At 50.5% G+C, this 16,927-nt stretch overlaps 1 protein-coding gene and 1 long non-coding RNA gene across 2 annotated transcripts in view; one reads left to right on the top strand and one right to left on the bottom strand.

The window, feature by feature from the left end:
• DOCK5 (dedicator of cytokinesis 5) overlaps positions 1-16,927 on the top strand; it is a 177,977-nt gene that overhangs the window by 103,664 nt on the left and 57,386 nt on the right. The window contains 7 exon segments of the mRNA XM_075601583.1: positions 1,378-1,474; positions 1,559-1,707; positions 3,789-3,899; positions 3,901-3,922; positions 5,765-5,922; positions 6,850-6,931; positions 8,281-8,410. Coding sequence (XP_075457698.1) covers positions 1,378-1,474; positions 1,559-1,707; positions 3,789-3,899; positions 3,901-3,922; positions 5,765-5,922; positions 6,850-6,931; positions 8,281-8,410 — 749 coding nt within the window.
• Positions 4,616-16,795, bottom strand: LOC142495717 (uncharacterized). The gene is made up of 4 exons (XR_012801803.1): positions 16,683-16,795; positions 9,629-9,677; positions 5,757-5,946; positions 4,616-4,805 (listed from the first exon to the last, which is right to left on the bottom strand). It is a non-coding gene; the product is annotated as an uncharacterized LOC142495717 (long non-coding RNA).

Genomic DNA, 16,927 nt, shown 5'->3' with positions numbered 1-16,927 from the left:
GCTAACTTGGGCCTTGGGGGCTGCTGGCCTAGTGCAGGGAGTCACTGACTCCTGCACCCTACCTCCTTCCCTTGGCTGCTCCTGGGTCTCACTGACTGGCGTGTCCTCAGTGCCCGAAATGTATCTTTCTGTTTCTGCCAAGTCATTCTCCAGCCCTGTTGGCTCCCTGGTGTCATGTGGCTCTGCCCCTATGCACCCTGGGGGCTGGCAATCCTGCAATGCGCATGCGCGAGCTATCTGTGGGCCTCCCGCTCTATTGGGCTCCTGCGTATGCGCAACCGCACTGACAATGGCGGCGCCCTGCTTCGCTAGCCGCTGGGACCCTAACGACGCGACCGCGGCCTTAGCAACGGCCCGATCGCGTCCACGGCAACCGGCCGCATACCGGAGGAGACGCTCTGCTCCCTGCTCCGGCCCCCACCCTTGGAAGCAGCCGTCGGGTCCGTTGCTGGCTCTGGCGGCACCCGTGACCGTGCTGCAACAAGGGAGGGGGGTCTCCAGGAGCCACGGGAGCTCCAGGCTACACGTATAAAAGTTTAATAAAAATATATAGAGAGGGAAACAAGCTCACTCACAAACATAAAATCTAATTATGCATGTATGAAAATAATATAACCACCACGGGAACAGCACGGCAAAATCTCCTGCAGCGTCAGATGTAGCAAACGCCGCCCGCTCGTGTCCCACGGTCTCAGACCTCATGCATGGTGTTGAAACCTGTAAACTTAGGAGTCCTGAGTTGTCAGTCTCTCCACACCATTCCGGCTTTCAGCCGCGCCAATTCTGGGGCTGTGTGCAGCAGGGCTGGAAGCTTGCCACTGCTTCCGACCCTTGTTGATGACGTAGTGTTGGCGCTGCTTCCTAACGCGTTTCGTCAGACACACTGATATATATATATCTCCCATGCCAGTACACACTAATCTTTATTCTGTCACTTTGAGATGGGAACTGCCTTGGTATTCCCCCAATGGTTTGTACTGGCACAGGAGGGACATAGAGAGAAAAGGGGAATTATTCTTAATGGTAATTCCTTTTTTTTCTAGTCCATCCATGCCAATACAACATTCCCTCCCTGTGGAATTTTTGTTGTTATTTATGTTTGATTGGGCTAATAAAATTAAATGTATTTAAAGTCTCAGTGTGGCAGTTCCTTTCTTTTTTGATTTGGAGATAAATGTCTGAATAAGCATCCAGACTTTTACAAGAAATGATTCCAGTGTCCCGAGAGTAGATTTGGTCTCAGGATGGGGCTGACGTGTTACGTTGTGCGTGTAATCACCCCTTGATTCCAGTGTCCTGGGAGTAGATTTGGTCTCAGAATGGGGATACCATGTTTCATGTTGTGTGTAATCACCCCCAAACCACCTTTCGTTGCAGACACCATGAGCTGGTGATAACTGGTGAGCTGCCCCTGGTGCAAGAGCTCACTGCCACCCTACGAGAATGGGGAACACTCTGGCACAAGCTGTACGTGGTGAGTGTGGCGACCTGGAGAGTTTACATTTCACGTGTTCCCAATCTGGAGGCCGTTGCCTTTTAACGCCCCATCTCTCTGCAGCACAATGAGCTGGTGCTGTTTCGCCAGGTGGAGGAAATGTTGTTTCTGCTGATGGAGTGGCGATCGTTAATCCTGTCAGGGACACTGCCCAAGGATGAGCTTGCGGAATTGAGGAGGAAAGTTACAGCCAAGATTGACTACGGGAACTGGTAAGTGGGTTACGGGTTGAGAGTGAAGGGTATGAGGGACGAGGGGAGTGGAGGACACGTTGGGTTGGGTGGGGGGGAGAAAAGTGTGGGTGGGGGGGAAGGAAAAGTATGGGAGGGAGGGAAGGAAAAGTCTGGGAGGGGGGGAAAGTGTGTGTGGGGGAAATGTGGGGGGGGGGGAGAGTGTGTGGGGGGGGGAGTGTGTGGGGGGGAAGTGTGTGGGGGGGAAGTGTGTGTGGGGGAAGTGTGTGTGTGGGGGAAGTGTGGAGGGGGGAGTGTGGGGGGGGGGAGTGTGTGTGTGTGGGGGGGGAATGTGTGTGTGGGGGGGAATGTGTGTGTGGGGGGGGAAGTGTGTGGTGGGGGGGGAAGTGTGTGTGGTGGGGGGGAAGTGTGTGTGGTGGGGGGGAAGTGTGTGTGGTGGGGGGGAAGTGTGTGTGGTGGGGGGGAAGTGTGTGTGGTGGGGGGGAAGTGTGTGTGGTGGGGGGGAAGTGTGTGTGGTGGGGGGGAAGTGTGTGTGGTGGGGGGGAAGTGTGTGTGGTGGGGGGAAGTGTGTGTGGTGGGGGGGAAGTGTGTGTGGGGGGGGGGGAGTGTGTGGGGGGGGATGTGTGTGTGGGGGGGAAGTGTGTGTGTGGGGGGGGGAAGTGTGTGTGTGTGGGGGGGGAAGTGTGTGTGTGTGGGGGGGAAAGTGTGTGTGTGTGGGGGGGGAAAGTGTGTGTGTGTGGGGGGGGAAAGTGTGTGTGTGGGGGGGGGGAAGTGTGTGTGTGGGGGGGGAAAGTGTGTGTGTGTGGGGGGGAAAGTGTGTGTGTGTGGGGGGGGAAAGTGTGTGTGTGTGGGGGGGGAAGTGTGTGTGTGGGGGGGGAAGTGTGTGTGGGGGGGGAAGTGTGTGGGGGGGGGGGAAGTGTGTGGGGGGGGAAGTGTGTGGGGGGGGAAGTGTGTGGGGGGGGGGAAGTGTGTGTGGGGGGGGGAAGTGTGTGTGGGGGGGGGAAGTGTGTGGGGGGGGGAAGAAGTGTGTGGGGGGGGGGAAGAAGTGTGTGGGGGGGGGAAGAAGTGTGTGGGGGGGGGAAGTGTGTGGGGGGGGAAGTGTGTGGAGGGGGAATGTGTAGGGGTGGAAGGGTGTTGTGTGGGGGGGAAGGGTGTGTGGGGGGGGGGAAGGGTGTGGGGGGGGAGCCATCTGACTCCCACCCCCCCCATGTGCCGTCTGACTCCCACCCCCCCCCATGTGCCGTCTGACTCCCACCCCCCATGTGCCTTCTGGCTCCCACCCCCCCATGTGCCGTCTGGCTCCCACCCACCCCCATGTGGTGCCGTCTGGCTGCCACCCACCCCCATGTGGTGCCGTCTGGCTGCCACCCCACCCCCATGTGGTGCCGTCTGGCTCCCACCCACCCCCATGTGGTGCCGTCTGGCTCCCACCCACCCCCATGTGGTGCCGTCTGGCTCCCACCCACCCCCCATGTGGTGCCGTCTGGCTCCCACCCACCCCCATGTGCCGTCTGGCTCCCACCCACCCCCATGTGCCGTCTGGCTCCCACCCACCCCCATGTGCCGTCTGGCTCCCACCCCCATGTGCCGTCTGGCTCCCACCCCCCCTCATGTGCCGTCTGGCTCCCACCCCCCCCATGTGCCGACTGGCTCCCACCCCCCCTCATGTGCCGTCTGGCTCCCACCCCCCCCATGTGCCGGCTGCTCCCACCCCCCCTATGTGCCGTCTGGCTCCCAACCCCCCCCCCCCCCCCCCATGTGCCGTCTGGCTCCCACCCCCCTCCATGTGCCGTCTGGCTCCCACCCCCCCTCCATGTGCCGTCTGGCAAATGTGCCGCCTGGCTCCCCCCCCCCCCCTCCGCGTCCGTCTGACTCCCACCCCCCCCCCACGTGCCGTCGACTCCCCACCCCCCCCCCCACGTGCCGTCTGACTCCCAACCCCACGTGCCATCTGACTCCCACCCCCCCCACGTGCCATCTGACAAAGTGCCGTCTGACTCCCACCCCCCCCCCCCCCCACGTGCGTCTGACTCCCACCCCCCCATGTGCCGTCTGACTCCGCCCCCGCATGTGCTGTCTGACTCCACCCCCACAATTTACAGGATTCTCGGACTGGACCTTGTGGTGAGAGATGAGAATGGGAACATTCTGGACCCGGATGAGACCAGCACCATCAGATTATACCGCTCCCATGAGATGGCGTCCCGGCGAATCGAAAAGGGTCCAGGAGGAAAAGGTACCAAGAGATTCCTGTGCTGAATACTAATAAGACAATGTGAAAGAACGGCAGTGGATATTCACACTCGAGTGTAAATAGCGCCAAATGGCTATTCACAGTGGAGTGGAAATAAAATAACGAAATGAAAAAAATCGTCTGAGCTGTGAATTGAACCTGGATCACTCGGTTCATGGGCGGCAGTGATACCGCTCAGCTGTAGCACCTAGCTTCTTTTCAAACTTAGTTTATTCAATAAAAGGTAGCACCATAAATTGCTGCTGTTTAGTGAATAAAGGGGTTTAATTGCCTACAGATAGAGAAAACACCGGTAAGTCTGTGCTCGTCGCTATTTGCATTTTATTTTTAAACTCTGATCCTCCATTCAGAAGATATATAAGCATTTGCAATGCTAGATGTCTGGAAAGTAAAAATGCAGCTCTCCCCAGAGCAGCCTAAAGGTACCATGGCAACCTAGAGAAGAAAACATGATTATTTTTAAAATACAATAGCTCAGAGGACAAAATACTATCATTGAATGGAAATAAAATAATGAAATGAAAAAAATCATCCGAGCAGTGAATTGAACCTGGATCACTCGGTTCATGGGCGGCAGTGATACCGCTCAGCTGTAGCACCTAGCTTCTTTTCCAACTAAGTTTATTCACTAAACAGTCTAAAGGTACCATGGCAATCTAGAGAGGAAAACCTGATTTATTTATTTTTTAAATACAATTGCTCAGAGGACAAAATACTACCATTGAGTTAAACCTGCTTGGTTCTCCGATGTTGTCCCTCATTCCACATGCTGTCTAGCAGTCTTCCCTGTGCTGCAGAAGATTTTATTCCCATGTATTTGAATGGAGCTGAACTGGACTCAATCACGGGCAAGACCTCTTCCAATCTATTCATGTTGACGGGACAGACACCGAGGAAACCATTGATTGACGTGCATTGTGCTTTCCAACTCCTTCATTTTTAATTTACAAAGAATACATACAGGAAAACATGTCTTGTCAGTTTTATTGAGTTTGTTTAAGGAAGCCAGTGACACTGATAATATGGTTACAATGAATTGTGTGCACACGAACACGTGGTCTCGCAAAGTCGATGCGAGGAGGTGGATGGCAGAGAACGCTCCACCTTTTCCTCTCAGGTGGCGTCCACCACTCCTGTGGTTGGAAGATTTCTGAGGTGCTCTATAACCTCATTGCAGTAATCATTTGGTCATTAAAGGCTTTAACTGGATACGGCCTGAGAACTGTGCCTTGAGGATCATATACACATTTAATGTGTTCCTCCAACTGCAACATTGAATAAACACATACCACAGTACAGTAGATTTAAAATCAGATACTCATATAAATAACTGAACTGACCATGCTGATATTAGTGCCACTATATGCATAATGATGTATACAAATTCTAAACTGGGTTAAGATATATGTGCTGTACACCACTGATCTTAATCTCTACATGCATAATATCAGGTGGAGTGAACCAGCTAAGCATAGCTGTATGCATTAGGTAGCACCAGTCAGCTATGCAGTGCAGCAAACATTTGCCGCTATTTACACTCGAGTGTGAATATCCACTGCCTGTGAGAACCATGTGTCTGTATTCAGAGCCATGTATATACAGAGTTGTGTGTGTATATACTGTAGTATTTTAACATGAGAACCATGTTTCTGTATACAGAACCATGTATAAAATCTATAAAGTAACCCCCACCCCCCGCCCCCATTTTACTCTTTCATTCTTGTTTCACTGGCTCCTTTACCTTCTCTCTGTACCTCCCCATTCCACTGACGTGTCTCCTCATTTGTAGTCCCCTCCCTTTCTCACTGACACCTACCTTCTCAGTCCCAGCTGCAGCCCTTGGATTCTCGGGGTCCTCCCGTATTTCGTGTCACACACACATTCAGTCTGTACATGAATCTCAAGAACTTTGTATGTAACATGGGGGAGGACGCGGAACTGCTCATGTGTCTGTACGACCCGGAGGGCTCCCACTTCATCAGGTCAGACCCTGCTTCGGGGACGAACTTAAGGGAAGCATAAGCAAGAGAACGTGTGTGTTTAAAAAGTCGTGAATGCTGCATTACACATTGAGTAAAGTGAAGAATCAAGTGTATGCAATAAAGCCAACGCACTATTAGAACGTTTAAAACAATTGTCTCATATACATGCATATAATGTTAAACGGAAATGAAAAGCAAAAATAGGCAACAAGATAAAGGCGGAGCGGCGGGAAGGGGAGGGATCCAGACAAATGTGATAGTGCTTATCCGCATCTTGTTTTTTCACTATCTTAACTACTTACATTGTGAGTGTTTTTATTCTTTTTACTTATGTGCTTAAGTCAACTTTAATAAATGTACTGTACCATGAGATATGCCTCTTTTGCGCTTCTTTCTTAGATATATATGTATGGTTTTTTTTTTTTTTAAAGTTATGTTGGGTGAAAAAGGAGACAAAAAACCTCCACCGTTAGCATATAGCCAATAAAGAATATCACTTGTGAGCTCATTTACATGTCCTAGACAGGTCTGCAACCCTGCCTTTCAACCATTATCACCTAGCATACAGTGTTCCCACTGCAGCAAGGGATTCTGGGACATGACATGCAAATAATGTGTCACCTTTTTCCTGAAAAGCCATTTACATGGAGCCCATATAAGCAAATGCAACGCTGTTCACACAGCTTTTTAGCACAGCATAGATTTTCAGGCAAAAGGTGACACTGTATGCTAATTTGCATGTCATTTCCTAGAATCCCTTGCTGCAGTAGAAGCACTGTATGCTAGGTGATAATGGTTGAAAGGCAGGGTTGCAGACCTGTATAGGACATGTAAATGTGCTCAAAAGTGATTCTTTATTGTGTGTTTGTGTGTGTGTGTGTGTTTATATTTATTATATTAATAATTATATTATTCCTTTTCTCTCAGTGAGAATTACCTGGTCCGTTGGGGCAGCACTGGGATGCCAAAGGACATTGAGAAACTAAACAACCTGCAGGCTGTGTTCACTGTGAGTGCAGTATGGAGTGTGTGGGTGTTGAAAATAGAGTGCAGGGTGGGGGTACGAAGAGTGGGGTGTTTGAACTGTGGTTTTGTGGTTGCAGGATGTTTGGTGTGATGAATGGGGTACTGGGAGTGGAGTGTGTGTGTTGCAGGGTGTGTTGTGCTGTTTGAGGTAGTGGGTACTGAGTACAGAAAGGATGGGGGAGCACAGTTGTAGGAAACAGGCAGTGTAATGAGTCTAGTAATTAACACTTAAAATAGAGCGGTTATACCCTGAGCGAACGTAATGGCTCAGGTGGCTGATGTCCAATTGAAAGGGCGAATATACATAAATGTGTATATGTGGGTGAGAAGGTAAAAATGGTAATATATAACTTACACGGCCTTGTGTAAGCTCAGTCACATCAAGGTTTCTTTGGGGATCCCGTGATCTTGCAATGATCCTTTTCTCTCCGCGATGTGAGTTCTTCTTCTTGATGTATGTCCTTATTGCTTCGTGGTTCAGTGTTCAGTGTTTCCACTCCAGGGGGATTTCCTCTTCAACCACTGGAGAATTCAGCAACAACCTTGCAGTGGTTGAAGAGGAAATCCCCCTGGAGTGGAAACACTGAACCACGAAGCAATAAGGACATACATCAAGAAGAAGAACTCACATCGCGGAGAGAAAAGGATCATTGCAAGATCACGGGATCCCCAAAGAAACCTTGATGTGACTGAGCTTACACAAGGCCGTGTAAGTTATATATTACCATTTTTACCTTCTCACCCACATATACACATTTATGTATATTCGCCCTTTCAATTGGACATCAGCCACCTGAGCCATTACGTTCGCTCAGGGTATAACCGCTCTATTTTAAGTGTTAATTACTAGACTCATTACACTGCCTGTTTCCCACAACTGTGCTCCCCCATCCTTTCTGTATTCATTGCCTACAAGGGTCCTGGATAGATCCTGCTGGGGTTCCGAGTCACAGGAGGACATCACTTGAAAATCACACTCAGGCAGTATCATACTCCGCTTTTTTATATTTCCGCATATCTGACATAGCTCTACAGAGATAGCGCCCGGGTACCCCCTCAAACAGTGGGTACTGAGTGCCGGGTAAGGAGGATGCAGTATTGGAGATGTATGATACTAGGAGTGGAGTGTGGGGTACTGAGAGGGATATAAGGCATTAGGGCAGGTCTGCAGGTTTATCAGAATCAGATAGGAAGCTCACCCACCAGAGCTGGTGATAACACTTCACTTTACAGACTCTGTGTTGTTTCCCCCAAGCCTCCCTTTGTTTCACGGTGTTGAGGTGAGCACACCCTTCCCTCATTGCTAATCTCCCTTCCCCCATCTTCTGACAGGACCTGAGCAGCCTGGATTTAAACTGTCCCCGGATCAGCCTCGTCTGTCAGATTGTACGTGTGGGACACATGGAGCTGAAGGATGGGAAGAAACACACGTGTGGCCTCAGACGTCCCTTTGGGGTGGCAGGTGAGAGGGTCCCAGCTCCATTTGACATCCATGTTAAAAACAATGATACTGTCTATATCTGTGCAGTGATGTATTACTCTGCGTATTTGATTATACTGTGTACTTCCTATGCAGTATTATAACACTGTAGGTTAGGCCTGCCCAACTCGTAAAGTGAGAAGGGCCGAACTGCTCCAAGGAAAAAAAAATTGGGCCGCACGGGTTAAATCATCATCATCATCATCATCATCATCATCTCTCCTCCAGCACCTCTCATCATAATCATCATCATATCTCCCCCAGAACCCCTCACTATCAACCTTTACGATATTCCCCATCTATCTCTCATACCCCCATCTCTACCCCTCATCCACACAATACCCCCCTCCACATCAAACACACAATACCCCCTCCACATCCCCCCAGCCCATTCCATGTCAGCAGCCCCCCCATGTCTCTCTTCCCTCAATATGACACTCTCTCCCCCTCCCCTCAATATGACACTCTCTCCCCCTCCCCTCAATATGACACTCTCCCCCCCTCCCCTCAATATGACACTCTCTCCCCCTCCCCTCAATATGACACTCTTCCCCTCCCCTCAATATGACACTCTTCCCCTCCCCTCAATATGACACTCTTCCCCTACCCTCAATATGACCCTCTTCCCCTCCCCTCAATATGACACTCTCTCCCCCTCCCCTCAATATGACACTCTCTCCCCCTCCCCTCAATATGACACACTCTCCCCCTCCCCTCAATATGACACTCTCTCCTCCTCCCCTCAATATGACACTCTCTCCCCCTCCCCTCAATATGACACTCTCTCCCCCTCCCCTTAATATGACACTCTCTCCCCCTCCCCTCAATATGACACACTCACCCCCTCCCCTCAATATGACACTCTCTCCCCCTCCCCTCAATTTGACACTCTCTCCCCCACTCTCTCACTCTCTTAAGCCTGCTCACTTACTTTCACTATAATGAACGGGAATATAATGCGTGGTGCTAAGAACCGTATACAGTCAGGGTAATGATGAAATAATGATGATAAATCCTGTATGAGGTTTGGGATGTATCTTGATTGTAGGGAGGGTACTGGGTGTGGTATCCTAGTTGGTAAGCCAGCATAGATGGCACTCAAGTTGTCCAGGAACCCAAGAGCTAATAATCACCCCAATGAATAATACCCTAATTCCTTAGTGGAATGATATAACCATGTAGCAAACAGGAAACACTCACGAGTCTGCTCCAGCGTCCATGTTGTTCCCATCAGACCTTCAAGGTGTGCCTCCGTCCGTGAAGATAGAATGCAATAGAAGAGAGAAATGGTAGAGCACAACCGGAATTTATCCAAAAGAGGAATTCAAAAGAGGAAAGTGTGTTATTCATAAAAGGGTTTAATAGTCATGGAAAAAAGGGGGCAAGGCATTACCCTACCAACACGTTTCGTGCCACACAGAGCACTTTATCAAGGCCTTGTGTGTGCAGGGAAGGTCCCGCCCCCGCTGCAGGCAGAGATCATACAGGGAGCAGCAGCAGCACGGAGCTTGTGAGCTTCTGGCCGCCCGTGCACAGCTATGCCCGACCCCAGGCTTCCCCGCACGCAGCCTGCGCCCCCCCCCCCCAGTTTGCGCACCGCTGCGTACAGCATGCGGCCACGCGCGCCTTCTTTCCTTACCAGGGAAGGGGGGAGAAGGGGGGCCGTAGCGGGCCATATGTTGTGCAAGCCTTCTGTAGGTATATAAAGATGTGTGTATCTGTGTGCAGTGATGCACAGTAGATATACATAGAGTACTGTATATAACACCTCTTATACTCCCTGTACATGTCACAGTGGATATGGGGTAGAGGAGGGAGAACTGGCGCACAGCCAAAGGAGTGCGTCACCAAAAAAATTGACTGATGAATAATCCTTTATAAATCCATAAAACAAGCGGGGGTAGTCATCCTCCATCTGCGTTTCGTGTATCAAAATACACTTTATCATGGACTCCTTGACACTATTTACTACTTAAGATGCCTGCCGTGTCCAATCGGCATCCCCTGATGACCTGATGAAGTCAGCTGACGCTGACGAAACGCGTTGGGAGTGACGTCATTGCGCTATCATGAGGTTGTGTTCTGTATGCGAGGGATCTCTGTGTGGTGTGCGTTACATGCAGAGCCGAGCGGTGATACTGTGCAGCTGATTGTTACGCTGAGCACCAATCTGGTGGCTCTGTTGGCACAGATACATGTGCTTTCTCTGAATTATCCACGGAAGACGGACAGTACTGTCGGTGTATCCAAATATCGGAGGACTTTAAAATATCTACAACATCTCACGGAGTAGCTCAGCTGGTCATCTTGCACCATCAGGTGTTTCCCTCAACTGACGGTGACTATCATTAATACACCGCCAAAGATACCTTTATGTGTATTTTATCTCCAAACATTTTCTAAGTGGGCATTTTCCACCTTTTATACCTTTAATAAATTTATGTATCTGGTAATGCACTAGGGTGTACGCTGTTTCTTTTTCCATATATACACATATATATACACAATGGAATATTTGGTTGCTACATTGGGCATTGGGACTACAGTATATACTGTACGGGACAACAGCGCAGCGTCGTCATTTACGCTGTATAATATATGTATTGTGTTAAGGTGGGAGGGGTTTTCTCTACAAGTAAGGACCACCAGGCTAAGGTTGCACCGAACCATAAAGTGTGTGTGTTTGTGTGTGTGTGTGTGTGTGTGTGTGTGTGTATATATGTGTATATATATGTGTATAGCTGTGCAGTGACCTGGAAGAATTCTTCAGAAGGCTGCGTCTTAAGGAGTTCTTCCACAACAGACACAACCAAGATTATGCCAACACTGCAGAAGGAGAGCCGCTGCACATGAGCAGGGAGAAGCAAAAATCAAACTGGATCCCACAAACTGGGCGCAACCCCACATTGGACCGGTACATTGAAAGCTTCAGACACAGCGCCAAAACCACCATCCTGGACAAAGTAAGGAAACAAACATATAATCTGACACTGATGGAGAGGAGAGCCATAGAATCGCTAAAGGCCAACCACAACATAACAATCAAACCTTCGGACAAGGGAGGAGCAGTGGTCATAATGAACACCACAGACTACCTGCGGGAAGCACACAGTCAACTCTCTGATTCAAAGTATTACACCCAACTGCAGGAGGATCCAACTAAAAAATACATGCGAGAACTCAACAGGATCATTAAAACACTCCCGATCCGCACAAGAGAACAAATTCTGGACCTGATACCAGCTAACCCAAAACCTGGCACATTCTACATGCTCCCTAAAATTCAGAAAGAGGGCAACCCTGGGCGCCCTATTATCTCTGGATCTGGCACACTTACCGAGAATATTTCTGGCTGGGTGGAGGGCATTCTAAAACCACTTGTCAGGAACACACCCAGCTATATCCAGGACACCACCAACCTGCTAAACAAACTGAATGCCATTGGCCCCCTCCCAACAGGAACACTACTAACAACCATGGATGTAGAGTCACTTTATACCAACATCCCCCACGAGGATGGGATTTCAGCCTGCAGATACTTTCTGGGACTGCAGGAGCCACTCACAGAGACAGTGACTAAATGCATTGAATTTATTCTGACCCATAACTACTTCACATTTGGAAATGACACATACCTTCAGACAACCGGGACCGCTATGGGTACTCGGATGGCGCCACAGTATGCCAATCTGTTCTGCGCAAAACTGGAAAGTGACTTTCTGTCCACCTGTCACTTGAAACCCCTTACATACCTTCGCTACATCGATGACATCCTCCTGATTTGGACCTCTGGCGAACAGGACCTCCTACAGTTATATGACAACTTCAATACTTTCCACCCGACCATCAACCTCAAACTCACCCATTCCCCGGATGAAGTACATTTCCTAGACACCACCATTACTATAAAGAACAACCAACTACAGACCTCTGTATACCGCAAACCTACAGACAGAGCCAGCTATTTGAGGGACAACAGCTTCCACCCGACACACACCAAACATGCAACCATCTACAGTCAAGCCATACGATACAACCGGATATGCTCCGACACAGCAGACAGAGACCAGCGGATTAAAGCCTTGAGATCAGACTTTATAAACCGTGGATATAACCACAGAATTGTAGACCAGCAAATTCACAAAGCCACCAGAATACCAAGAAGTGATCTCCTTGAATACAAACAGAAGGAGACAAGTGACAGGGTACCTTTGGTGGTCACATATAACCCACACCTAGGAGCCCTACGCAAGATCACCAGGAAACTACAACCCATCCTCCAGGAAGATACAAGACTGCAACAGGTCTTCCCTGAAGCACCCTTATTATCATACACACAACCTCATAATCGCAAGAATATTATGGTGAGGAGTAAAGTATTCAGCAGTACAACTGAATGCGGGACAAAACCATGCCAGGACCCAAGATGCAAAACCTGCGCAATGCTCTACACAGCGGACACAATACAAATACCACACAGGAATCGGGAATACAAAATCGGAGAAAGGTTCACCTGTTCTTCCAGCAATGTCGTATACCTCATCATGTGCATGAAATGCCCAGGATGCTGCTACTACATAGGTGAGACGGGGCAGGGGCTAAACAAGAGAATGAACCTGCATCACCACAGCATCACATGCGGAACAAGAGACAGTCCTGTCGGTGAACATTTCTCTGACTCTGGCCATAAGATGAACGATCTGAGGGTTGCCATACTCAAAGGTAATCTTAAAACCCCGAAAGAGAGACGGTTGCATGAATACAAATTTATGCAACTGTTCGGGACACTTAGCAGTGGCCTAAACAGAGATCGAAATTTTATGAGTCATTACTGACACTAGTGAACTCTCGTCCCATGAGCGCTATAGGCCATGTCTGTACATACTGTGCTATATGTATGCACACACAGCTGTCTCTCACACATACTTATACTCCTTGTTTTTCCATCCCTATACACCAATAGGGACCACATAGTATCCACACACACTTTTAGTTGTGCTACATACCCTCACATTTCCACACCCACCCACACCATTTATATCCCCTCTCACTCCACACACACCTTGTGTAAAGCACTGTATATACTGTGGGCTCTCCATTCATTTTTATTCACACTGATACACATACACACTCTTTCTTCACTTGCTTTTAGTAACCTTTTGACACCTCCAGCCATAAATCTCATCCACATCGGGGGAAGGACCAGCACAGATAACATTCCAAGAGACACTGTTTTTAAGTAATCCTTGCTTCATTCATTGTAACATCGCCGGAAGAAGAGATCAGTGTATCTCGAAAGCCCGCACAAATAAAAGCATTTCGTTAGCCACAGAACGGTATCATCTATTTATTTTTTGATTATTGAAGCTCGACTAATACGGTACTGATACCTCTACATGTATATACAGCTAAACCCCGTTATAACGCGGGTCTCGGGGTCCACCCCGAGACCACCGCGTTACTAACGGGGTCGCGAGAAAAAAAAATGGCCGCCGCGCTTTAGCGCATATTCATCCCGCGGGACAGGAGATGGGAGCGGGCATGTCCCTCCGCTCCCCGCTTCCCCCTGTCACCGCGGGACAGGCCGCGGGACAGGAGATGGGAGCGGGGATGTCCCTCCTGTCCCCGCTTCCCCCTGTCACCGCGTGACAGGCCGCGGGGCAGGAGATGGAAGCGGGGATGTCCCTCCTGTCCCCGCTTCCCCCTGTCACCGCGGGACAGGCCGCGGGGCTGGAGATGGGAGCGGGGATGTCCCTCCTGTCCCCGCTTCCCCCTGTCACCGCGGGACAGGCCACGGGGCAGGAGATGGGAGCGGGGATGTCCCTCCTTTCCCCGCTTCCCCCTGTCACCGCGGGACAGCCCGCGGGGCAGGAGATGGGAGCGGGGATGTCCCTCCTGTCCCCGCTTCCCCCTGTCACCGTGTGACAGGCCGCGGGGCAGGAGATGGGAGCGGGGATGTCCCTCCTGTCCCCGCTTCCCCCTGTCACCGCGGGACAGCCCGCGGGGCAGGAGATGGGAGCGGGGATGTCCCTCCTGTCCCCGCTTCCCCCTGTCACCGTGTGACAGGCTGCGGGGCAGGAGATGGGAGCGGGGATGTCCCTCCTGTCCCCGCTTCCCCCTGTCACCGCGGGACAGCCCGCGGGGCAGGAGATGGGAGCGGGGATGTCCCTCCTGTCCCCGCTTCCCCCTGTCACCGTGTGACAGGCCGCGGGGCAGGAGATGGGAGCGGGGATGTCCCTCCTGTCCCCGCTTCCCCCTGTCACCGCGGGACAGGCCGCGGGGCTGGAGATGGGAGCGGGGATGTCCCTCCTGTCCCCGCTTCCCCCTGTCACCGCGGGACAGGCCACGGGGCAGGAGATGGGAGCGGGGATGTCCCTCCTTTCCCCGCTTCCCCCTGTCACCGCGGGACAGCCCGCGGGGCAGGAGATGGGAGCGGGGATGTCCCTCCTGTCCCCGCTTCCCCCTGTCACCGTGTGACAGGCCGCGGGGCAGGAGATGGGAGCGGGGATGTCCCTCCTGTCCCCGCTTCCCCCTGTCACCGCGGGACAGCCCGCGGGGCAGGAGATGGGAGCGGGGATGTCCCTCCTGTCCCCGCTTCCCCCTGTCACCGTGTGACAGGCCGCGGGGCAGGAGATGAGAGCGGGGATGTCCCTCAGGTCGCCGCTTACCTCAGATCCTGCTGCCTGCATGGAGGTGGTAGCGGGGGGTTTCTTCTCCCCACCGCTGTCCCTGGCGCTCCCGCTGCCTGCGCGGGAGGAGGGGGGGGAGCGGGTGGTGGTGCTGGTCGCGGCCTTTCCTCTGCTCCGACCCCACCCCCCGTCTGTGTAGAGTGAGAGAGTGTGTGTGTATGTATATATGGGAGAGAAAGTGTGTGTGTGTATATGGGTGTGTGTATGTGGGTGTGAGTGTGTGTAAGTGTCTGAGTGTGTGTGTGAGTGTCTGTGAGTGTCTAAGTGTGTGTAAGTGTGTGTAAGTGTGTGTAAGTGTGTGTGAGTGTCTGTGAGTGTCTAAGTGTGTGTAAGTGTGTGTGAGTGTGTGTGAGTGTGTGTGAGTGTCTGTGAGTGTCTGTGAGTGTCTGTGAGTGTGTAAGTGTGTGTAAGTGTGTGTGAGTGTCTGTGAGTGTGCGTGAGTGTGCGTAAGTGTGCGTGGGAGTGTGTGTGAGTGTGTGTGCGTGTGCGTAAGTGTGTGTGAGTGTGTGTGAGTGTCTGTAAGTGTGTGTGAGTGTGTGTGCAGTGTGAGCAATGAGGAGTGTGTGTGCAGTGTACAGTGTGTGTGCAGTGTGTCAGTGTGTGCAGTGTGAGCAATGAGCAATGAGCAGTGTGTGTGCAGTGTGCAGTGTGTGTGCAGTGTGTGTGCAGTGTGTCAGTGTGTGCAGTGTGAGCAATGAGGAGTGTGTGTGCAGTGTACAGTGTGTGTGCAGTGTGTCAGTGTGTGCAGTGTGAGCAATGAGCAGTGTGTGTGCAGTGTGTCAGTGTGTGCAGTGTGAGCAATGAGCAGTGTGTGTGCAGTGTGTCAGTGTGTGCAGTGTGAGCAATGAGCAGTGTGTGTGCAGTGTGCAGTGTGTGTGCAGTGTGTCCAATGAGCAGTGTGTGTGCAGTGTGCAGTGTGTCCAATGAGCAGTGTGTGTGCAGTGTGCAGTGTGTGTGCAGTGTGTCAGTGTGTGCAGTGTGAGCAATGAGCAGTGTGTGTGCAGTGTGCAGTGTGTGTGCAGTGTGTCAGTGTGAGTAATGAGCAGTGTGTGTGCAGTGTGCAGTGTGGCAGTGTGAGCAATGAGCAGTGTGTGTGCAGTGAGTGTGTGCAGTGTGTGCAGTGTGTGCAGTGTGTGCAGTGTGCAAAAAAAAAATGGAAAAAAAAAAAAAAATTAAATTTTTTTTTTTTTTTTTTTTTAAACGGGAGCCACGGGAAAACCGCGTTATAACCGAATCGCGGTATAACGAGGCGCGTTATAACGGGGTTTAGCTGTATATATATATATATATATATATTGGATAGAAGACCTTCAAGCGCTACAATGAAAATTATCTATACATGTAAATAACCACAGTGAAATATTAATATACAATTATTGACTACAATGTGTATATAAGGAGGGTGTAACCTAAAATACCTGACCCTAATAAATGCAGCCAACTAGGTCCACGACCCCACAAACGCCGAGAGAAAAGAACTGTGGAAGAATGACCTAGGCGCAGGAGAAAGGGGGAGGGGGAAAAAACAATAAGCGTCACAGTTAGATGGTGAGGGATACACTCACCCTTGGATGGATAACATAGGCATTTATCCACATAGATGGGATCTGGAACTATTGTAGTTTCTCTGTATGAATGAATTTGTTTTCACACTTGGTGGGATCACTCTTCTTACTTGATTTATGGGAATGAAAATATAAAAGGAACATATAGTGTAACACAGTTTTATTAAAATAGAAAAAACCTATAAACATATAGGTAATGTACTCACACTTTATGAGTAATAAAACAGGCAGTTGGAGAGATTTAC

The sequence above is a fragment of the Ascaphus truei genome, chromosome 5, assembly GCF_040206685.1.
Source record: "Ascaphus truei isolate aAscTru1 chromosome 5, aAscTru1.hap1, whole genome shotgun sequence".
Taxonomy (NCBI): domain Eukaryota; kingdom Metazoa; phylum Chordata; class Amphibia; order Anura; family Ascaphidae; genus Ascaphus; species Ascaphus truei.
Note: the sequence above shows the minus strand (reverse complement) of the source record. Positions and strands in the feature narration are given on the sequence as shown.